Here is a 24,844-nt window from a genome sequence, read left to right on the forward strand (position 1 = left end):
CCATACGTATCTATGACTATCTTATTCCTCAGAATAGTTTTCCCCTTAAAAACACATCTATGGAATAAGAATATTATTTCCGAGTTAGTTACTAAAGTCCATACAACGGTTTACCTCTGAACGTACAAATAAACTTTTCTGGCTACCGTACCTGATGAGCCATTGATGTCCTTAGCTTTCAAGTTTCTTGCTTTGATGAGTGAAATTGACAGTTCACTTGTTCGGGGGACATAGAGTAAAGTCACTAAGATTTCTCCTAGCTGAAACATGTAATATTATTTTTAGGATAAAACACAAATATGAAACACCATCTATCACTATAACAAACATGGTTTTATCATTTAGATATGTATATAAATCATGAACAATGCTATATCATTTAGCGGTATAGCACAAAAACATTATTTAACAGTGTAATAAGCATAGCTTTGTTGTTAATAAAACATACAGCATTAGAAATTAAATTGAATAGCTTAATTCTGCAGCATAAAAAGATTAATAAATATGGGCCCTGCATGGTCAGGTGGTCAAGGCACTCGACTCGTAACTTTAGGATCGCGGGTTCGAATCCCCGTCGCACCAAAAATGTCGCCCTTTCAGCCGTGGGGGTATAATAATGTGGCGATCAATCCCACTATTCGTTGGTAAAAGAGTAGTTCAAAAGTTGGCGGTGGGTGGTGATGACTAGCTGCTTCTCCTCTAGTCTTACACTACTAAATTAGGGACTGTTAGCGCAGATAGCCTTGTAACTTTGCGCGAAATCCAAAAAACAAAGAGTGAATAAATATAGTTTATAGAAATAACACAATAATAAGGTTGTTTATCAGTAAAACCTAATCAATTAACGATTATTTTTAAAACTACTAACACTTCGTGCAACCAGATCTCTCACGATGCTTGATGAAGAAATGAAGGTTTAATTTTTTTATGATTTAATAAATACAATTAACGGTGTATAGTTTCGAAGTTGATGAAGTAACACGATCTCTTGCGAGACCACAAAAATGATAAATATCAATAAAAACTGTTTCTGAACAACTACACTTAAAATGGTAAGTATACCGTTTCACTGAACAACTACACTTAAAATGGTAAGTACACCGTTTCACTGAACAACTACACTTAAAATGGTAAGTATACCGTTTCATTGAACAACTACACTTAAAATGGTAAGTATACCGTTTCATTGAACAACTACACTTAAAATGGTAAGTATACCGTTTCATTGAACAACTACACTTAAAATGGTAAGTACACCGTTTCACTGAACAACTACACTTAAAATGGTAAGTACACCGTTTCACTGAACAACTACACTTAAAATGGTAAGTATACCGTTTCACTGAACAACTACACTTAAAATGGTAAGTATACCGTTTCATTGAACAACTACACTTAAAATGGTAAGTATACCGTTTCATTGAACAACTACACTTAAAATGGTAAGTATACCGTTTCATTGAACAACTACACTTAAAATGGTAAGTACACCGTTTCACTGAACAACTACACTTAAAATGGTAAGTATACCGTTTCACTGAACAACTACACTTAAAATGGTAAGTACACCGTTTCACTGAACAACTACACTTAAAATGGTAAGTATACCGTTTCATTGAACAACTACACTTAAAATGGTAAGTACACCGTTTCACTGAACAACTACACTTAAAATGGTAAGTACACCGTTTCACTGAACAACTACACTTAAAATGGTAAGTACACCGTTTCACTGAACAACTACACTTAAAATGGTAAGTATACCGTTTCACTGAACAACTACACTTAAAATGGTAAGTATACCGTTTCATTGAACAACTACACTTAAAATGGTAAGTATACCGTTTCACTGAACAACTACACTTAAAATGGTAAGTATACCGTTTCACTGAACAACTACACTTAAAATGGTAAGTATACCGTTTCACTGAACAACTACACTTAAAATGGTAAGTATACCGTTTCACTGAACAACTACACTTAAAATGGTAAGTACACCGTTTCACTGAACAAGTACACTTAAAATGGTAAGTATACCGTTTCACAAGAAACACCCCGTTATCCTTTCTTTTATGTTTGGAGTTATTCTCTTTAACCATGCACGAAATAGGAAGAGGGTTTAATTTTTATTACTGTTACTTTGCTTATTATCTTTAAAGTAAGAGACAGCAGGAAAACTTCAATTTTGTTTCTGAACCTATAGAAACATGAAACGAATGGCTCTGTACTCTTGTAATCGGATAAGTTGACGAGCACGGTAACGAAAAACAACTTAATATTGTCGAAGTTTCACCAGTAACTTTTCTTACTTCCTACCTCTCGTGTTTCCTAACACGTTAATTCAGATATTTAGAATTGTTTACAGTGTTTATTTGAATTTAAATACTGACAAACTAATAAAACCACTTGTAGTCATAACTGCGACTGAAGTTTATTTTGATTGTTTGTTTAATTTTGCTCAAAGATAAACGAGGTTTATCTGTATTATCCATCCTCAATTTTGAAGTAATAAACTAGATGGAAGGGAGCTTGTCGACACCACACAGCGTCATTTCTCCAATATACCCTCTGTTTCTCTCTGTTTTTCTTTCTTTTTTGTAAAGAAAAGCACTTCGATATAAAATACATGAATAACTGTATTTATGGTATGAGCTGTAATCTATAAATTATGATTCAAAATCGTGCTCTGTTTTAAAATATTACATATCGATTGATTAGTTAACAGCCCTAGTAATTCATTACACAGTCTCCTGCAGGTAGAGAAAAAAAGTGAATGTTAGACAAAATGAACTTCACTTTGTTTAATAAACGATAATTGGACTTAGCTAAGGCTACTCAAATCATTCAGAATTGTGTGTCAGCTTTATGTCCTTTCAACTTGTACGAAACAATATGAGTTATTACATCTTCCTCGTTCTGGAAATGTAGAAAAATAAACACCATGTGACATTTGGTCAGATTCTTGTTTACAAATACAGCAAAACATGACTGTAGGTACTTCGTGGCACCAAAGAAAAAGTGTTCTTTGGTAGAAAGCTATATTAGAAATAAAAACAGAGGCTGATCTATTTTAGGATATATCAAAATAGATGTTCCATATTACGATACTTGATTATACACTATCAGGAGCCTATGTAAATGTCCTAACTATATTATAAATAACAACATCTTCTTGCATATAAATATAATGAATCACTTCTTCACAAACTGTGTGCTGCAGCACCTAGTTGTGCCGTGGAAGGGTCTCGAGCGTGTTGCGAAATTTTTGTAATTATTAAATAATTTTTATTTAGTAATTTAAATTTATTAACAAATTAATAAATTTTAAAAATTTCAATATCCTCCAATGGCACAACAGTATGTCTGCGGACTCACACCGCTCAAAACTAGGTTTCGATACCTGTGTTGAGCAGAGCACAGTTAGCGTATTTTGTAACTTTGTGCTTAATTCAAAACAAACAAACTCAAATTTGATTTACTTTTTTTTATACGTAGTATAAGAGTAACTTCTGTCTATCTTAGTCAGTGGTGTGCCACTAGAGCTACCATGCGGACCTATTTAGATGTACCGCAAAAAGTTTGGAACAATAAAAGTACACCGTGGGTTGAAAAAAAACATTTGGGAAGCACTATTATAAATAACAACAGGTGTCTGTGTTAAGATACTGTGTTGTAAATAACAACAGGTGTCTGTGTTAAAATATTGTGTTGAAAATGACAACAGGTGTCTGTATTAAAATACTGTGTTGTAAATAACAACAGGCTATTCTACTTTAGGACACTATATTATACATATATCAACAGGTAACGTATATATAAGAACAGATATAAATATTAAGATTATAAATAAAAACAGGTTGTTGTATATTAGAATAATATGTATATAACAACAGGCTTTTACGTTAGTTAACGAACTATATATTAGAAATGTTTTTAAGCACTACCGTTATCCGATTTGTAACACTTCAATTATTAAATACAAATGATGTGCTCGGTAAGAAAAAGTGCAAAGTGCTACAATAAGTTATGAAGAAGATTTTTTTTATATTCAGCTGCCTCTCCTGGTGGGTCCCCTAGTGGCTCAGCGGTATGTCTGCGGACTTATAACGCTGAAATCCTGGTTTCGATACCAGTGGTGGGCAGAGCACAGATGGCTCATTGTGTAGCTTTGTGCTTAATTCAAAACAACAACAACCACCGGTGGAAATTAAATGCTAATTGTCAAACGATTTTACTTATTTTATAAGAATATATCGTACTAAGAGGAATGAATCGACTTCGAATTGAGTTTATAAAAAACTAGATGTGTCTCTGGTGAATGTTACTTCATCTTCTTTCGGGGAGTTTACTCGTTCATCTAGGCTTCTTGTAGGTGAAAAACAAAACAGAAAATACGTTTGCTAACAGTAGAATTGTCTTCCATGTCGATAGATGGTGCTAGAAGCAAAAAAAAAAACAGGAAGGATGGGTACGAGGAAAGAGCACTTTCCTGAACAAAAAAAACAAAACAGGAAGGATGGGTACGAGGAAAGAGCACTTTCCTGAACAATCACAAAAATAATCTGGATTTTATTCAGACAGTTTGTTATCAGAGACAAGATTAATTTGGAATTATTTTTGTTGGTTTTTGTGAAATTGTTTCTCGACCAGTTCTTATAATTAGTGATCATGCAGTTAGTAGTTGACATGTGCATCCGTATAACAAGAAATGAAAAATAAAATTCCTCTTGACACTTCCAGAGAACAAGCTTGAAAAAAAAATACAAATAAATAATGAAACGCCATTAATTTTAAGGTATCTAAAACAAACCGTCACACAGACGAGTTTTTTAGAGAAATACTATATTGTTTATTTACTTCGTGGCTGAGCTGTTGCTAAACTGTGACATCACTGAAAGAAATACTGTATTGTTTAGTTAGTTCAAGGCTAATCTGTTGCTCAACGAAGCGATTGTATGCGCTTTTGTTAAGAAAGAGTTTACACTGTTGTAGTAAACTACTTTGTATACCAATTCCACTTCTGTGAAAGTCGAGATGATACATTTGACTGACCTTGATATATAGTACAGATAAAGAGTTATACTATTAACATTAAACCTAAACGTATTCGCATTGTCTACCCTAACATCGAATAGATATCAGGAACAAAATAGCTCGGAGTAATTAATATACTGTTCATTCTTGGTGAATATAAGACCCCTACATTATATGAGTTAATATGGGAGATGATTAGGCCGAAATACTTAACTAATTTGTTATGCGTACATAAGATGTCCTGCTTAATACCCCAGTGACATCAATCTAACTTTATCCACTTTGAGTGTTTACTTTGTGTATTTGTATAGCTCAGAAAGGAACAATAACGCATGAGCACGTAAAAACACTTGAATATTGCAATGTATAATGTTAAATCTTTTCCTTATGGCTACCGTATTTTTCTTGCTTGTAGGACTAGTTAGTAACGCTTGTTTGTTTGTTTTGGAATTTCGCACAAAGCTACTCAAGGGCTGTCTGTGCTAGTCGTCCCTAATTTAGCAATGTAAGACTAGAGGGAAGGCAACTAGTCATCACCACCCACCGCCATCTCTTGGGCTACTCTTTTATCAACGAATAGTTGGATTGATCGTCACATTATAACGCCACCACGGCTGAAAGGGAGAGCATGTTTGGTGCGACCGGGATTCCAACCCGCGACCCTCAGATTACGAGTCGAGGCCATACGCGAGTTGCTATGAAGTGTTTTACTCAGAAACCAGAATGTTGATTAAATAGACTGTTTTATCCTGCATCTTAATTCGTCTCTGCATAAAGGATTTTTTTCTCCAGTTATTTCCTCTTCACCATGTATAGTCACGTGAAAAAGTTAGGACACCCTATGAAAACTTGTGTATTTTTGTAACATTTTTGAATATATAGATATTTAATCTCAATTTCAACAACACTGAGAGATTATAAGAATATAACTAAACAATTAAAACTGAAGAAAAGATTTTTTGTAAATGTAATTCTACAAAAATACATATTCTAACTGAGGAAAAGTTAGGACACCCTACCCCCTAATAGCTAGTGTTACACCTTTGGTTGAAATAACTGCAGTGAGACGCTTCTTGTAGCCACCTACCAGTCTCTGACATCGGTCTGAAGAAAGTTTTCCCCACTCCTCAATGCAGAATTCTTTCAGCTGTGAGATGTTTGAGGGGTTTCTTGCATGTACAGCCCGTTTCAAGTCACCCCACAGCATCTCAATGGGATTAAGATCTTGGCTTTGACTCGGCCATTCTAGGACTCTCCATTTCGTAGTTTTCAGTCAGTTCTTAGTGGATTTGTGGTATGTCTAGGGTCATTGTCGTGTTGCAGGGTCCAGTTCCGCTTCAGCTTTAATTTTCTTACAGATGGTCTCACCTGATCCTCAAGCACCCTCTGATACGCAGTAGAATTCATGGTGGATTCTATGATTATGAACTTTCCAGGTCCTGCTACAGCAAAGCAGCCCCAAACCATGACATTTCCACCTCCATGTTTCACAGATGGTATGAGGTTCTTTTCCTGGAATGCTGTATTTGGTTTACGCCAAACATGTCCTCTGTTCTGGTGTCGAAATAATTCAATTTTGGGCTCATTTGTCCAAAGAACATTATTCCAGAAGTCCTGGTCTTTGTCTATATTCTCTCTGACAAACTTCAGTCTGGCCTTGATGTTTCTCTTAGAGAGCAAAGGTTTCCTCCTTGCACACCTCCCATGCAAGTTAAACTTGTGCAGTCTCTTTCTGATTGTAGAGGCATGCACTTCAACATCAACAGTAGCCAGAGCCTCCTTTAGGTCCCGTGATGACATGTTAGGGTGCTTGGAGACCTCTTTTAGCATCTTGCGGTCTGCTCTCGGGTTGAACTTACTTGGACGACCAGACCTGGGCATGTTGGCAGTTGTTTTGAAAGCCTCCACTTGTTGACTATTTTTCCGGACAGTGGAATGGCTGATTTCAAAATCTTTTGGGATATTTTTAAATCCCTTACCAGACTCATAAGCTGCTCCAATTTTCTTTCTGAAGGCCTTAGAGAGATCGTTTGCTCTCACCATGGTGCTCACTCTCACTTCAACAGTTAGAAGCACATCAAACTAAATGTCTGAGGTTTAAATAGGGCAAACCTCATTCAAAATGCTGAGTAACGATCTTCTAATCATGTGCACCTGGTGTGATACACCTGTGTGTGAGTTGAGCCATTTTAAGCGGGAATAAATGTTGGGGTGCCCTAACTTTTTCCTCAGTTAGAATATGCATTTTTGTAGAATTACATTTACAGAAGATCTTAGTCTTTTCTTCAGTTTTAATTGTTTAGTTATATTCTTATAATCTCTCAGTATTGCTAAAATTGATATTAAATATCTATATATCCAAAAATGTTACAAAAATACACAGGTTTTTATAGGGTGTCCTAACTTTTTCACATAACTGTACATATTAAGTTGGTAACATTTGAAATAGATCTCAGCCTAACTACACACGAACTGATTTGCCTCTGTTTGTATGACATTTTATTATGCATTTTACTCACACAGTGGTTCTTTGTTTATTAGGAATTTCAAAAAATATTTACCACTGATACTATTAATTTATTCTTGTGAATTATTTAGCCGAAGATATGTTTGCAAAATTGAGAAGCCCAATATTTTATCTGAATTATTGTTTGTCGCTGAGTTATATCGTTTTCGGAGAATTCCACCTATTATCAGTAGGTCGAATGACTGATTGGGCTTCACATTTATTCGTCAATAAGTTAAGGTGTGATGACCCTATTTTGCTTGCCTTTAAAAGAGTTTTTTCAATAGAGCTCATTGGCCCGGTATGGCCAAATGGGTAGGGGAACTCGATTCCTAATCTGAGGGTCGCGGGTTCGAATTCCCGTTTTCTGAAAGGTAATAAGACAAGGTGTTATGTTATCATACTATCAAGCACCATCATTTTAATCCAATTCTGCAATCTTTAGTCTTATTTCTATATTAAAATATATTGTGTCATCAACGAAAACGTCGAACCGGCATGGCCAGGTGGTTAGAGAGCTTGATTCCTGTCAAAACACGAAACTCACTAATATCAAATATTGAAAGGCGCTATAAAAAGTCTTGAAAGACAAACATGCCTATTCACGAACACAAACAAAGAACAAAATATAAAAGTTTCGAAGATCCTTGCCCTGTATTGATTGGCTGTGATTAAAATTTCATTTTTTTCAAGCAATTAAATCATAAATACCAAAAACATCACAATACGATAGAGAAAATACTAAGTATTTGTTTGGTATTTTTTCTGCAAGGGCCAGCGATAAGTTTATCGACTTACAATGCAAAATTCAGGGTTTGCTTTCCCTCGGTGGTCAGAGTTAAGATAGCCCACTGTGTGGTTTTTGAGTTCAAAAATAATGACAACAATAATTCTTCTGTGATGCAAAAAAAAAGAAGGAAATTGTTTCTGAAAATGTATTTACAAAAGTACTAAATTTTGTAAGCATGCTTACAAATCATTACATCGGGGTCCAGCATGGCCAGGTGGTTAAGACACCCTCTCGTAATCTGAGGGTCGCAGGTTTGAATCCCAGCCGCACCAAACATTCTCACTCTTTCAATCGCCGTGGCGTTATAATTTGACGATCACTCCTATTATTTGTTGGTGAAAGAGTAGCCCAAGAATTTGCAGTGGGTAATTATGACTAGTTGCCTTCCCTCAAGTCTTACACTGCTAAATTAGGGACGGCTAACGCGGATAGCCCTCGTGTAATTTGGCGCGAAATTTAAAACAACCCTTTACATGCCAAACATATAAAGAAAAAAAAAAAACATCATATCTGTTTAGATGTTTCTCACCACGAGGAAAGAATAAAAAATGACAACAAGGTCAGTTAAAACTGAACTTTGTAATCAGATGTTTTCTTCTTTTTCCGCAAAAAAAGAATGGCACAAACATTAACAAAAATAAAACGTCAAATGAAGTAATACACATTATTAGAAGATAAAGTACCGTGCGTGGGCCAGAACTGTAAATCATAGAATGAAAAATATGTTCCAGTCTTTCAGCTCGCGCGTGTTCTGTAGAACTGTCAGTTAAATTGCACAATCTTTTCAGACAAGATTAGCGGTAGATGATGTTAGAAACCGCATTCCCTCTAATGCGTCAATTCAAGGTTAGTGACGTCTAATGTAATAGTTTATAAACTTGTTTCTTTGAATTTCGCTCAAAGCTATACGAGGGTTGTCTGCGCTAGACTACAGGGAAGGCGACTAGTCATCACCACCCACCGCCAACTCTTGGGCTACTCTTCTACCAACAAAGAGCGGGATTGACCGAAACATTATAACGCCCCTACGGCTAAAAGGCCGAACATGTTTGGTGTGAAGGGGATTCGAACCCGCGACCCTCGGATTACGAGTCGAGTGCTTTAACCACCTAGTCATGCTTCTCCTTAAACTTCCGAAACAAATAAATACTGAATTATAAACTGTTTTCACCATGTAATAAAATCTTCTGACGTAAGTGTCCTTGAAAATTTAAAACTAATTATTAAGTATTAATTTTTTGTTTAAACAAGCAATTCAAGAAGACATTTCAGCCGCTAAGTTTAAACTTGGATTTCTTTTATTGAAAACAGGAATCAAGTTAAATAAAACCACAAGCTATTGAGAAAACTATTCATTTTTGTCATTTTTCCACAATAGCATATAAATGTTTGGTGCAACGGGGATGCGAAACCGCGACTCTCGGATTACGAGTCGCACGCCTTAACCCACCTGGACATGCCGGGCCTGTTTCGTTATATATTCTATTCAATCTTCAGCACTAATTCGAGGGCTCTAAGCCTTTCGTTTTGTTATTAAAAATAGTATTTTCTTAGTGACTTAGTTTATTCGAGACAGTATTTGATGAAAAACATGTCAGATTAGCGTTTTTATACAAAATATTATATTTCGGGTTTCCAGCCACAGAAATAAAGAAATTTCAGATTAAATGTTATGCCTAAAACTCCACAATCATTTGTGATTTCTTTTACACACAAATAAAAAAAACAAACACTTTTTTATTATGTTCTGTGTCTATGGCTTTCACCTTCCTTTTAGTTCAAAAATCTTAAAAGAATTTCAACGTTTAACACTTAAATTACAACACAAACCGTTTCACACTGGTGTTTTACTAATCTTTACCTTATACGTAGCTATTCATGGTGATGAAAACCAAACTTTCATTTAAACCACTCTATCTGTAGATACATATGCACCCACGCCCTTTAATCGGCTTATAAAAGAAACACTTTGCCGTGAAGACAGAAAAGGACTTAACCTTATCTGGCATCTTTATTATTATTTTTGGTTTTATATCAACCTCTTCCCGATTCACACTCAACGATAAACTTCAAGCTTAATGCAAGCCCAGTATGTAATTTTGCGTTTAGCAACCAAGAACATGAAACAAATTATAACAATTCGAGCCTTTTAATTAATTTTTTTTAAGAAAGTAGCTCTGACGTCTTCAAGTATATTTGCTTCATTTTTCTATTATGCTTCTGTTGTTTTATCTGTAGAATAAGATTACTTTTAATTTTTTTTGTCACAGTTCATAGTGTTATGCACGTATGCTTTTTTTGCACGTGCGTCACACCACACAGATTTTTATTGAATTTATTCCGTTTTTTTTTTTTTCTTTTCTTTTTGGATTTGCTTTTATTACTGCTCACCTTTGAGTCTTCTGCAGGTTTGATGGATTTCCAGAATGTCGGCTTCTGGGTAAGGTCGACTTGACTTAATGGCAAATATACATCTCCAATAGGATCGTCACGTGTGAAGCGATCATAGTCAAAAACATGAAGATAGAGAATGGATTTTTGGAGTTTATAAAGCGGAAAACCTAGATAACACAAAATAAATTAGGAATATGGGTTTGTAAAAATAAATTGTACATATATATATATTAAAGTATAGATTAAGCTGAATGTGCCTAAAGATATAAAATTATCTCAATATAGCAACATTAAAAACTTAACATTTATACTAAAGCTGTAGATAATGGAAACTAAGGAATGCGTGAAGTCGTTTTGCAGAATAAGCTTTATAGTAACTATTCCACAATGAAAGTTAACCAAAAGGATGCTTATTTATACGAAATGTTTAATTAACGTGTTTATTCTTGTCATCAGCGATTACTGAGTTTCCTGCAATACTCAGTAACATGTCTTCTGGTGAGTCAATGGTATGCATTTGGAGTTACAGTGTTGAATTAGGGGTTCGATTCCACCTCGATGAACACAACATATAGCCCAATATAGCTTTGCTATACGGAAGCACACACTTAACTATATAGTACAAAAAACACTAAATGATTATACGTAATAATTATTGGCATCAAATATCGCAAGCCCCGCATGGCCAGGTGGTTAAGGCACTCGACTCGTAATCCGAGGGTCGCGAGTTCGAATACCCGCCACACCAAACATGCTCGTCCTTTCAGCCGTGGGTGGGGGTTATAATGTTACGGTTAATCCCACTATTTGCTGGTAAAAGAGTAGCTCAAGAGTTGGCGGTAGGTGGTGATGACTAGCTGCCTTCCCTCTAGTCTTATACTGCTTAATTAGGGACGGCTAGCGCAGATAGTCCTCGTGTAGCTTTGTGCAAAATTCAAACTAATCAAATTGTACACTTTTAAAATTTTTAAGTATTATAAATTTGTTCCCTTTATTATAAAGTTAGGTTAGAATCAATGTATTTAAATATGTTAGTAACGCTGGTTGATATCAATATAAATATGTCTATGTGCCTGTATATTGGTTTAAATATACTAGCCATGTAATACACTTAAATATATATACAATTGCTTGCGTTTCGAAGTAAGTTTATGCTTGTGTTAAAGGCACTCTCTAATGTCTTCTTGCATGAACAGTTTAAGTTATTGGACGGTCTAATATTCATTTTGTTTATTTTTTCGTTTGTCTTACAAAGCTATTCAAGGACTATCTGCGTTAGCCGTTCCTAACTCTGAACTTACCATTAACAACATCCACAGCAAATTCTTGGATGAATCTTGTATGACTGAATAATAGGAATTGACCATCGCACTTATAACGCACATATGGCTCTAAACTGCTGAGCCCGATTTTTATTTTGCGGTAACAGGACGCAAACACTGGACCTATAGCCCGGCATACAGCCCGCTGCCCAAACTTGATCCTTACATTTCACAGTTCTCTAAGTAATGTATTCATATGCAATTTTAAGGAAACATCTGAGTTGAGTATAATCATGATACTGATAGTTTGTGTCTTGTCGAGTAATAATAAACAATGCTAAAATGTGGGGTTTGATTCCCCATGGTCGAAATATCGCATTTAACCTATGTCCTTAAGCTAAAACACTGTAACTGCATTTCTGAACCACTTACTGGGAACGTAATATTTCACGTGATTACATTAATTGTTGAAAAGACAAAGTGGTGATTCAGTTTCTACAGATGTGAAATTGGGGTTAATTCTAATGGTATTTAAAAATTAAAACATGTTGTTAATTTTTTTTACAGATCTTTTAGAGCAAAGTCACATGAGGCTATCTGCTATGTCCACTGTGGGGAATCGAACCTCGGATTTTAGTGTACGTAAGCCCGTAAACTTACTGTTGTCACACCGGAGGACTAAAACATTTAAATTTGCACCTTTTTTTCGTTCAAACAACACTATGTCTGATGCTTGGTCTTACTTACTGCCTTTGATTTATTCTTTCATTCAAATTTCCTTTGTTTTCGTAATCTTATGAGTTAGTGTATACCTTCTTGGAAGCTTAGAACATGTTTACTTAGCTTCAAAATGAAGGGAAAGATGGCGACCAAACTGCGGCTGTAAGGACTCTGTTGGAGTATGCACTTAATCTTAATAAACAAAAGAAAAAGTAGACCAAGGTGTAAGTTAACACCAAGTTTTCACATGCTCAGTTTACTTACCCTCAAAGTAAAGAGTTTCATTCCATCGGGGATTTAAAGTTCTGTGTTTGACTTTCGTCTCCAACTTGTTTTTCTTGTCTGGGAGCAGAAACACTTTCACATAGGGGTCGCTGGTTCCTAGGATATGAAAAGTTTAACATTTATTTGTAAAATATGACTGATATACATACAAGTCTGTGTATACATTAACCTCCGAGAGTCAGTGACGATAGTTTTAATTTTAATTTATAAATTATTATTCATATTTCATCATAGTTTAATCTAAACTAAAAGAAAATTCGGTCAGGTCTATAATCATCTTTTATTAAACGAATTTCAAAACAACCTTTTAAACAATTCGTCAAGCTACTAAGTTTAACTCACCTAATAACATGTAGATGTCACTTCTAACCTTATTAGTATTTTGACTGTCCGTATTGTTAGCCTGTATTTATTTCAGCTTAACGACGGAATGACCAGACTTTTAACATTTTTCATCGATAACTATATATTTTCTAACACTTATATTGGACTACACAAATATTAGAAAGGTTCATTCTTTCTAAAATAAAAAAAAGTATCTTAAACAAACTTGAGTAATAGTGTTAAACAGAATGAAGTGCATTCATTATGAAGTACTACTTCTTTGTATCCAATACATTAAGAGCTAAACAGGTTGTTCGTGTAACACGTAACATGTATTTATATAAGTATGATAGTGCTGTTTGTCGTATGTCCAGGTAACTACTTTGCAGGGTGTGAATGGATTTTCACTAAAATTGGTTTAAAGGTTTATTAGTTGCATGCGAAGATATAAATATCCAGTTTTGCATTTTGCTTTTTGCGATTTTTATGGTCATTTTTGCGTTTTCGCGTTTTTACCACTACTTTGCCTACTATTAATGAATTTTCACCAAAGTTAACATGAATATCTGTTGTGTCTGTGGGGGCATACAAATAAGTTTTCAGGCTTGTATTTTGTGTTTCTTTTCACGTTTTCTAGTATGATCTTTCATTTACCTTGAATTTACATAAATTTCGTCTATGGGACGGGCACTCCAGTTAGTTCTTAATACAGGGTGTTTGGAAAGTCACTGTGCACTTATATATTTATTTACATGTTTCAATATAGAATACAGGAGGTAAATATGAATGACAATTATAAACAATGTTGAAAGTGACCCCCGTTGACATCAATACAGGCCTGGATCCTTCTTATTTTGTTTCTAAACACCGTTATCAGTTGCTGGCTTGAAATAGACTGAATAAAATATGATTACAAAACTGCACAGTGACTTTCCAAACACCTTGTATAATATATATTTTAAGAAGTTGCGATTTTTGAGATTGGCCTACAGGGGACTAAATTGAGTCGTCATGACAACAGGCTATTATTAAACCGATTACGTTAAGAATTATCTGTCTAATCAATTAGTATCCTACAATCACAATGAGTAGTGTTTGATTCCTTATAAAGTTACCTCATAATATTGCAGTCATTAAGATAAATTAATGCGTTGAAAGTAATTAAATAATTATGAAACTATGAGGTAAAAAGGGTAAAAAGGCAAATATTACGGAAGTACCATCGCGTGAAATTGAACGGAATCAGAGTAGAGTCATCTATTGACAGTTTATACCATGGCTGGTTGTAATCCAGTCTCACCAGTAGAAAGTCTATTAAAGTATAACTAGTTTCTTGTGCGAATTAGAAATATTGTGGATCCAATTCTCGTTCCTAGCACTGAAATATCGAATTAAAACCGTTTAAACATCAAAATGTTTGGCTGGTCGAGAATACTTCTGAATGCTTTGTTTCGGTAGAAGCCTTATGGAATTCTTTCAATAAGGTACAAAAAGCTAATATTGTTTAGAGAAGTAGTAATCATGATAAAATACATAAACTCATTAAAAGTGATGTTAAAACAGGTCATGTTTTTTGTTTTACTAAATAGTTGTTAGTGGGGTACAGACACTTCTATCAACCTTGGTGTAAATGGAAGTTTAATGCTATCCCTACAACATTATAGAGCATCTTAGCAGGAAGTGAGGTTCGATGGATGTGCCCCCTCTAGTACAGCGGTAAGTTTACCGATTTGCAACGCTAAAATAATGGTATTCGAATCCTTTCGGTGCGCTCAGCAGACAGCCCGATGTGGCTTTGCTATAAGAAATCACACACACTCGATGGATGTGTGACTGCTTAAAAATTGCTACTGAAAAAAAAAAAGAAGAGTTGAAATGGACATCAGACTATAAAGAGTGAAGATTAATTCATAACTCATGTGGTTTTTACAGATTAATTATTCATTAACAAACATACTTATAGTCAATTTACAGTATACACAGTGAAGTATGGTGGCAATCAATATAAACGTGAGGCTGGATGGCCAGCAACAGTACCGGTAATATTTACAAAACTGGTCAGACTTTAAACAACAGGATGATCAAAGCTATAGCAGCATGCACCTTAGAAATAAATTTAAATTCAAATTATTTGCCAACAATAGATGGCAGAAGGAAGAACGGTATCATGATTAACGTATAATACCTAATGTGAAGCATGTGCGTACCAATACCAGTATGGGCTCTCAGCCAATGGTGTTGAATACTTACACAGAAATGGTTGCACCCTGACTGCTGACACATACAACAGATTTTGATCCGTCATGTCTTTCCCTCAAGAACACGACTCACTAAGTGGAAATTTATTGGCAAGCTAGACAGCGATTTCAGCCATATGGTAGATGTGATGAAACAGTAACTTGATAGTAACGAGACATATGGAACACTCACAACCATTGGCATGGTTTGCACGATATTCTAATGTGACCTTTCTTAAGACTTTATGAGCTTATGTGAAAACTGAGTCCGCCATAATACGAACAACAAACTTCACTAATTTTCGCTGATTGTATAGTAAATTTGGAACAACGTTTCATAATTGTACATTGGTAAATTGTATAACGGAATGACTAAAAATGTGTAATTTTCTTTGTAAAGGGCTCACAAAGCACCAACACATTCTGCAATTTACTGTTTTTATTTTGTATTTTCTGTAATAATATTTAGTACCATTGATAACTTCGCCATCTGATTACCATAACTCGTTGTTTGTCAGTTCTCTATGTATTTTGCTTGTGCGTCACCATATTAAATTAAGTTTTACATCTAAAAGAAATATTATTTACTGAGACAATAAATCTATATTTTTTATTGTAGTCTTTTATGACTTTAACATTGTTTTATTAAACATAGTATTCTCATTAATTTTAACTTTGAAAATGATCTTTAAACTATGTGTGTTGTATTAAATTTGGATTCATAGAAACGTTAAAGAGTTTTTTTCTTGTGCGTTTAGTTGGTAAAGAATGATTTCTGTGATTTCAGAACACACTGCTTTGTAAATAATTAAGTGATTTCTGTGGTCAGAAAACAGTTGGGATGGCTATTAAAACATTTTAATACATTTTAAAATTGTTTTAACATATTTTTATTATATTTGATTTGTTTCTGTTTTTAATATAAACACACAAGTACGAAACCTGAGAGTCATAAAGACACATAATTCTGAAAAATTAAATACATTTCATTAATTATTGAAAGTGATTTTTTCGAATTAATGATATGGTACATCAAGAACATTTAGCACAATATTAAGTTCATAAAAAGTATTATTTCTATTTGTGGAACTTGTAAGGGTTTTTAGTTTGTGCTTGCATTTATTTTAACCACAATTCAAACTCTTCCTATTCATAAAATAAAAATAAAAATGAGTTACTCATTATATGAAGAACAACTCATACGCCCAGAGGAGCTACCTGTCCGAACAACTTTTATATGATGAAACATAAAATGAAATATTGAGGGCTAAACAGTTAAAATGTAGCTAAGGAAAGCATGCACATATTTCGTTTGCCAGCCTTAAACACTATTTCACGACATAAGGAATTATAGGAATAATTTCTAAATGTTGAGTTTATTTAATTATTCACCAAGACTAAATAATACAACACAGTAGTTTTGTGTTTTTTTATTAATTAATGAGAATGTATTAAGATGCTGCAGGATTTTTCAGTACTTAATGTCACCCAAACTGTGATAAACAGCCTCTGAGGGCTGTCTGATATACACTTTTGATTTATGTTGTTGCTATGTTTGACATTCCACAGGTCTTTAAACGATATTTGGAAGGAAAACTAAGAAAGAAAGCCACGCAACTATGACATTGATCAAGGATATACAAGTGTGCACCTTGTTTAAATATTTCAACGTTTTCCTGCTGGCCCTCAGACGACTGTAATGAAATATGCTCCCATAGAGCTGGTGATTAATTCTGCGAGGTAAATTAACAGTAAAGGATTTTACTTTCTATACTTTCAGCTGTTGCTGATTTATTAAACATGCAATATTAATTAATGTATCAGCCTACAACTTAGTCTGCTGTACAACGTATAGAATAAAAGAAAAGTTAAGTATTGTTGAATGTTAGCTTCGGCTTTAAATATTGAATAATATATAAGTTACTCCATTCAATTTAATCAACAATACTAACTATTAACTGATCAAAGGACCCAGCATGGCCAGGTGGTTAAGGCACTCGATTCATAATCTGAGAGTCGCGGGTTCGAATCCTCGTTGCACTAAACATGCTCGCCCTGTCAGCTGTTGGAGGGGGCGTTATAATGTGACGGTCAATCCCACTATTCGTTGGTAGAAGAGCAGCTCAAGAATTGGCGGTAGGTGGTGATGACCAGCTGTCTTCTCTCTAGTCTTACACTGCTAAATTAGGGACTGCTAGCGCAGATAGCCCTCGTGTAGCTTTGCGCAAATTCAAAAACAAACAAACAAACTGATCACAGAGAAATCATAATCATTATGTCGTCCTCAGATTTCCTTGTAAGGATAACTTTTTAAACAGGCCTAACATGGCGCATGACTCACGTTCTGCAGGCCAAGGATTTGGATCCCAGTCATTGAAATTACTCGTCCTTTCAGCCGTAGGACCATTATAACGTGACGATGAATCTCATTATTCTTTGGTAAAAGAGCTCAAGAGTTGGCGATGTGTGATGTTGAGTAGCTGCCTTCCCTCTGATCTATCGTTGCTTAGTTAGGGACGGCTAACGCAGATGGTTCTCAGGTAGCTTTGCGTGAAATTAAAGAACCTACAGACTAAACTATCAAATTAATTAGTGTAAATATTTAAAGGTATTCCACAATGAGAATCACTGTTTGGTACAGAGTTTAATTAGATAATTTTAAATAATCTTTTTGTGTGAAGTAGTCTCTCTTTGGGAATTTGTGTTAAACACATAAACTGATATTTGGTATAGAAATGAGATATCAAACCAAACACCTGGAAAGTTATTCTATGCGACTGGCAGTTTATTCTTTTAAATTGATTAGGTTGTAAGGCTTGTATGTTTGCGGACTTACAACGCTAGAAACTGGGTTTCGATACCCGTGACATGCAGAGCACAGATAACCCATTGTGTAGCTTTGTGCATAAGTTCAAACAATAACTGATAAATTAATAATATTATTAAATTTAAAACGTCTTTATAGTCGAGAATTCGTCCTTTAGTTATGTGAAACTTTCAAACTTATGTATTCCTACTCGTTTATTTAATCATACTAGGTGGTTTTACATTTAACTAATAAGTTTCTTTAGCTAAGTATCTAGATATGTTACTTTTTAATTAATACTGTTGTTAAAAATCATGTAATGAATAAAGCCTCTGCAATCTAAACTATTGCGTCCTTTAGACACACACACATATTTATATATCCATTACTGATATCTGAAGGGGTGTGTATCCACACACATATTTATATAGCAATTACTGATATCTGAAGGGGTGTGTATCCACACATATATTTATATATCCATTACTGATATCTGAAGGGGTGTGTATCCACACACATATTTATATATCCATTACTGATATCTGAAGGGGTGTGTATCCACACATATATTTATATAGCAATTACTGATAGCTGAAGGGGTGTGTATCAATTAAAATAATTTCATTCTTATTTCACGTTGAGTATTCATTCGTGAGAACTTTTAAATCCCTTTGCTGTAGACCTAGACTAGAAAAGAACCTAAAATCGAAAAAACTACAACACGTACTTTAACATTAGAAAGTGTTCTTTTCTTACTTTTTGTTCTATACAGTATTTAATGTTATAATATATAATATTATAACACTAAAAGCTTTCTATCGTACAGTACTGTGGTATTTGGGAAAAAAATACTATATTGTTAACGAAGTTTCTCTATTAGTAACAACAGTCTGTTGTGGTGACAGTTAAATCCTGAAGACGAGAAACACTGTTGCTACCAATAAAGAAACTTTGTCAGAAAAGATACACATTTTAAATCTTCTATTAAGAATTGCCATATTTTCTTTGGTTTTTTTTTTAGCTGAGAGAGGTGAATTTTTTTTCACAAATATTTTCTGCATATTTCTCACACACATTTAGTGCACGTAATGGAATCTAACTACAACCCTATTATTTAACTAGTCACACATTGTCAAGGGCTATTCTCCCTTTGGTGTTGCTGAACTTTACCACTAATGTGTAAAATTCGTTGTGTAGTGGTTAATTAAAGAACCCCTGAAGGACATGTCCTCGTCCTTTTTATTTCTACTTATGGGATGACCACATGAAAAGAGTAACGTGTGCAGTTTGACCTTGTAAGATATATAGCGTTTTGTTCTCTCAGTTATATTTGTAATTCTTCCATTTTCATATAGATCTCTTAACATGGGGCCTAATAGGGACTGGTGGTTAGAGCACTCTATTCACAATGTGCGGGTTTGATTTCTAGTCGTCAAACATGCTCATTTTTTCAGCCTTGGCTGCATCAGGACTGCAAATTTCACTATTTGTTGGTAAAAGAGTAGTCCAAAAGTTGGCGGCGAATGATGTTGATTAGCTACCTTCCCTCTGGTCTATTACTGTTAAATTGTGGACATTTAGCCCTCGTGTATCTTTGTGTGGAGTCTAAACCAAAACCAAACAACCTCTCAACAGTTACAGAATTTGTTTTTGAATTTCGCACAAAGCTACTCGAGGGCTATCTGTGCTAGCCGTCCCTAATTTAGTAGTGTAAGACTAGAGAGGGAAGGCAGCTAGGCATCACCACCCACCGCCAACTCTTGGGCTACTCTTTTACCAACGAATAGTGGGATTGACTGTCACATTATAACGCACCCATGGCTGAAAGGGCGAGCATGTTTGGCGCGACGGGGATGCGAACCCGCAACCCTCAGATTACAAGTCCTGTTTTGTGTTCTAAATATTCGTCTTGCCTTTGAACAATTGTAAATTGACTTGTGTTTTTATGGGAAGAAAGCACTGAACTTTCAGATTGTTCTGCCTTGTGTCCAGTCTCTTTCCTTCAACCCAGTTAGAATATAAATTTCGATTAAATATGCAGTACTTACTCTGTCAAACCTCTTCTTACAGCGGTTATATTTCTATCCGGAAGTTTATGAGTTATCCTGGAAAACTAATTGCTATGTTTTAAACATTTGTGATTTACCTGTAAACAAAAAATATTAACATCTGGAAACAGTAAAAGCTTATTTCAGTTTAAATGGGATTCATCCAGACGTTTGTTAACGAAAATGGCAGTAATATACTTGGTTTATGGTGAGCACACTTGTGTATTAAAGAAACTTACAGTGAACAGTTTACTTGCCTATGATATCCTTTGCAGGCAAACCTTTAGCCTGTATAATCTTCAATATTAAGGTAGAATTAGGGAAATTATATTCCAAACTGAACTGTATTTGTCCAGCAGGTTGATCCGGTTCAGACATGGCGTTCGCAAGGTCCGCAGCTTCTTCCTGTTGCTACAGAGGAGGAAGAAGAGAAATTGAATAAATAAAAAACTGCGGTGTTTTCATTAGTGTCCATCGTCATTATTTATTATCATTTAATATTGAAGGTCACGTCCGTGCCTGAGTTCGGAATTTACTGCTTGATTAACGTTGAGACAAGAAAGTTATGTGAGACGGTTCAAACACAAAACTGATTTTAGGCCAGACCTTGCTGTTTGTTTGGATCTACATAATATTGTTCGTACTAGTTTAAAATAGATTACCTCAGCTGATGGTAAAAGGGAGTGAAGAAAAGAAATCGGTCTCGGGATGGCAGTGTTGTTGTTCTCCTTGTTATCTTCGGCTATACTAAAAAAAATAAAGAAATAATTTATATACGTTACAACTTTAGAATAATTCTGCATATAAATAGCAATCATTTCTATTATGCCACATTTTATTTTAAACCTTATTACTCGTAATTCTGTCTATTTTGAGTCAAATAAAAAATCAAATTTGTTCCACGCATTATTGTTTTATTTCAAATAAATTAAAATATCTTTATTATTATTTATTTTAAATCCATCAACACTTCAAACAACTACCATAAAAATGGCATGAGAGTGCGTAGGTATTTTTTCACATTTCTCTTGTTAAGTCCAATACAGATTTCATATAAATAGCGTGTAAAAATAACATTCTTTCAAAAACAGAACTCATCACTTCAGCTAGACATGTTAGCAGAAAAAAAGGCCTGTTACAAATGGTATTTCTGAGCAGTCAAAAACAGAAACAAATATCTTTCTCATAGTGATTTCTATTACTATTATTATGCCCACTGGTTTTGGCGCTTCGCAGATTTTTGGCGCTTGAAACCATAACAAAGATGGAAATATCCTTTCCGCAATTTTCGCTGTTTTAATCCGCTAAAACAATTCTTTCTAGCACTGTTGATATATTAAACCAATTAGATCTATTCTTTTATTTTTGGTTTTGATGTTATTTTCTTAAATTAAAGTTGCCTTTTCTACCTTGTATCATTATACCATTTTAAATCATATCTGTAACTCATTTTAAATGGAACACGTCTTCGCTTAAGCATTCTATACTGTCATTAAATTTAGAATAACATTAAATTCCTTATTGGCCTCATGATTATTGAATAGAATTGCTGTTCTTTATCAAACTAGTGAAAGCTTCTCCTTCGTGTTTTTTTTAGTGTAATTGATTTGAAATACCATATTCCGAAATGTTTTAAAATATCGTAATAATTATGGCTTGGTTTGAATTTCGCGCAAAGCTACTTGAGAGTTCTTTACACTAGCCGTCCGTAATTTAGCAGTGTAAGACTAGAGGGAAGGCAGCTACTCATCACCACCCACCGCCAACTCGTGGGCTACTCTTTCACCAACGAATAGTGAGATTGATTGTCACATTATAACTCCCCATGGCTGAAAGGGCAAGCATGTTTGGTGTGAAGGGGATTCGAACTCGCGACCCTCAGATTACGAGTCAAACGCTTTAACCCACCTAACCATGCTGGCCGTGTAATAATTATGGTCAAGCAGAAGAAATACATAACTATGAATTACAATACTTTGCAAGAAGATATATCAAAATTATTGGTATAATTTCCTTAGAATTGGTCAAAAACAATTATTTATTTTTTATAAATAAAATGTTTCATTACTTATACAGTATTCTAGTTTCACTTGCGGTGGGAGGTAAAAAGTAAACTCCTCAAATATGACATTTTTTGTTTCCTACCCCACCATCACCAGTGAGTCAGCGGACTTACGGACTTACAACAATAAAATCAGGGATCGATTCCCTGTGGTGGACAGGTAGCCCACAGACACTTACGATGTCGACTGTGATGCCGAGGGCACCAGTAAGGATGGAATTATTCCTATTGATCCTTGCTGAGCTCGATCTTCGACATTATGGCGTGAAAGTTCTTTCACTTCATCACTTTGGCTGGTAGATGGCGCTTTTCCGAATTGCAGAGGTTCTAATTCGTCTCTTGCAGTTTTCTTTTGCCTTAGCTTCTTCCAATACATGAAGCATAGAAAAAATGCAACACCCAGTGACACTAGCGCCGCCAATGTTCCCAAAACGGAAACTACGATGATGTTGGTCATATCCATTGTCAATTACATCTAAACATAATAAATATAAATAAATATGTATGCATAACATCAATGTTAGAACAACAGGACAAACTAAACTGAACAATACCTTTTTTGTAATAAAAATATATAATAAGTAAAGAGATTCGACGTCTTTGTAAGTTTTGTTTTTAAATTCAGTTAATTATGAAAATTTCGTCTGTTACACCATTCACTGATGCTTCCTTATAAGGTTATTACAGAAAATTGGAAATGCTAGCAAGTGAAAAAAGTCTTGTGTTTATAAAGAAAACAGTTTATTTTAATGAAATATATGCCTTCTGGTGGGCTTGATCGCTTATAACGCTAAAGTACTGGCTTCGATTTCTGATGGAAAAACAGCAAATGAAGTCTATTGTACACCTTTTTTTTTTCTTTCTGTAAAACAGAAACAAGAGGGAATCCTTAGCAGCTGCGGCATTTGAAATTCGTTCAGATTGATATCTTTATTTTCCTTTTATCACCTACATTTTTGTGCTCCAGTAATATCAAGACCTCTACCAGCCTACTGTCAAATTAAAATTCTTTTATGCAGGATTAGAGTAAATTTATCTATGAGACCTCAGGCGTGGTCAAAGAGAAACAATTCGATCTCCTGATTCGAAAACTATAGTTAGATCACAAGTCAGACAAGAAATGTACCTGAAGAAACACCCAACAAGAAACAAACAAATTCAGAGTTATTCTATGAGTTATTATTCCGCGGCTAAAACAAGAACTAGAAAATATATAGAAATTCATTTTGTCTATATTTTTTGTTTCCATAAATTAATATTTTCCTTAGAGAATTTTTTTTAAATACGTACATTTGTCTGAAAAATTACTGAGGCGTGAAGAATCAACCTCATCAAGAAATTTATTTATGTTAAATCATATGGTCGAAATTTTTAGGACTGAAAGAACTTTCAGAATTTCAGTTAGTTCAGCAAATTAGCCTTAAACTTTGTACCCTCACATAATTGCTACAAATTTGACATTATTCGTAGTTAATTTACTTTTGTTCAGAAGAAAAAAACAAAATCATTGAAGAGTGTAAATTAATTCACAAATCAAAATACATGTTATTTTATTATTGAATTGTACACAGAAAGAACCTTTAACATTCGTTTCTAGTGGATAATTCAGTATTTGTTATTCGTTAATCATAGTTTCCGAATACAATTAATTATTTTACAAGTATTTTTTACAGGTATTCATTGGAATTTTGCCAGAACAGACTGAAACCGCTAAACATTTTCGAATGTTTCGGAGCAATAATATTCGTCATTTTCCTTTCTGTAGTTAAATTTGAGCATGCGTAAGGTAATAATTTGTTAAACATAGCATTGTACATATTATATTAACTGCTGAAATATTACCGCTTATTGAAACTTACGTTCTCTAACTGGAATATCTCATTTATTTTTCCATAAAAAAGTATATTTCACGCCATCGATTTTAAATACACTCACACCTCTAAAGACAGATTAGATCTTTTTAAAACAACTATAGTTTTTAGATGCTGCCAGAAAAAAAAGTATAACTGAGTTCGAATTAACATATATATATTTAAGTCAGACCACCTTTTGTTAGGTACTCACCAGTGCTCACTTTACTTAATCACGGGTGTTTAAAGATTACTAGAAAATCAACGCATAGCCACAATTTCAGTCATCAAACACGCACACTTGAAACTAAGTTACGTGTTGCTACACTCTGTAAAGTTCTGTACTGCGAATCAACAAGCTTACTTACTCATGGTATACTGAAAGCTAAACTATTATTCACTCTTGCAGCTTACCTTGTCACCATGACAACCTGGATAAGAAAATACTCAGTTCGACTTCTTTGTAATTAAATTTTTCCATCATATAAATATTTTATTCATTCATGCCTATGTTACCTAGCTTAAT

At 34.5% G+C, this 24,844-nt stretch overlaps 1 protein-coding gene across 1 annotated transcript in view; it reads right to left on the bottom strand.

The window, feature by feature from the left end:
* The window catches only part of LOC143256676 (synaptotagmin-7-like), a 113,096-nt gene that overhangs the window by 3,212 nt on the left and 85,040 nt on the right, over positions 1-24,844 (bottom strand). The window contains exons 2-7 of the mRNA XM_076514189.1: positions 22,648-22,943; positions 21,069-21,153; positions 20,664-20,817; positions 12,971-13,087; positions 10,722-10,891; positions 152-260 (exon numbers count right to left, since the gene is read on the bottom strand). Coding sequence (XP_076370304.1) covers positions 152-260; positions 10,722-10,891; positions 12,971-13,087; positions 20,664-20,817; positions 21,069-21,153; positions 22,648-22,931 — 919 coding nt within the window. The 5' untranslated portion in view covers positions 22,932-22,943. The remainder of the gene's footprint in view (positions 1-151; positions 261-10,721; positions 10,892-12,970; positions 13,088-20,663; positions 20,818-21,068; positions 21,154-22,647; positions 22,944-24,844) is intronic.

This window comes from Tachypleus tridentatus, chromosome 7 (assembly GCF_004210375.1).
Source record: "Tachypleus tridentatus isolate NWPU-2018 chromosome 7, ASM421037v1, whole genome shotgun sequence".
Classification (NCBI taxonomy): Eukaryota; Metazoa; Arthropoda; class Merostomata; order Xiphosura; family Limulidae; genus Tachypleus; species Tachypleus tridentatus.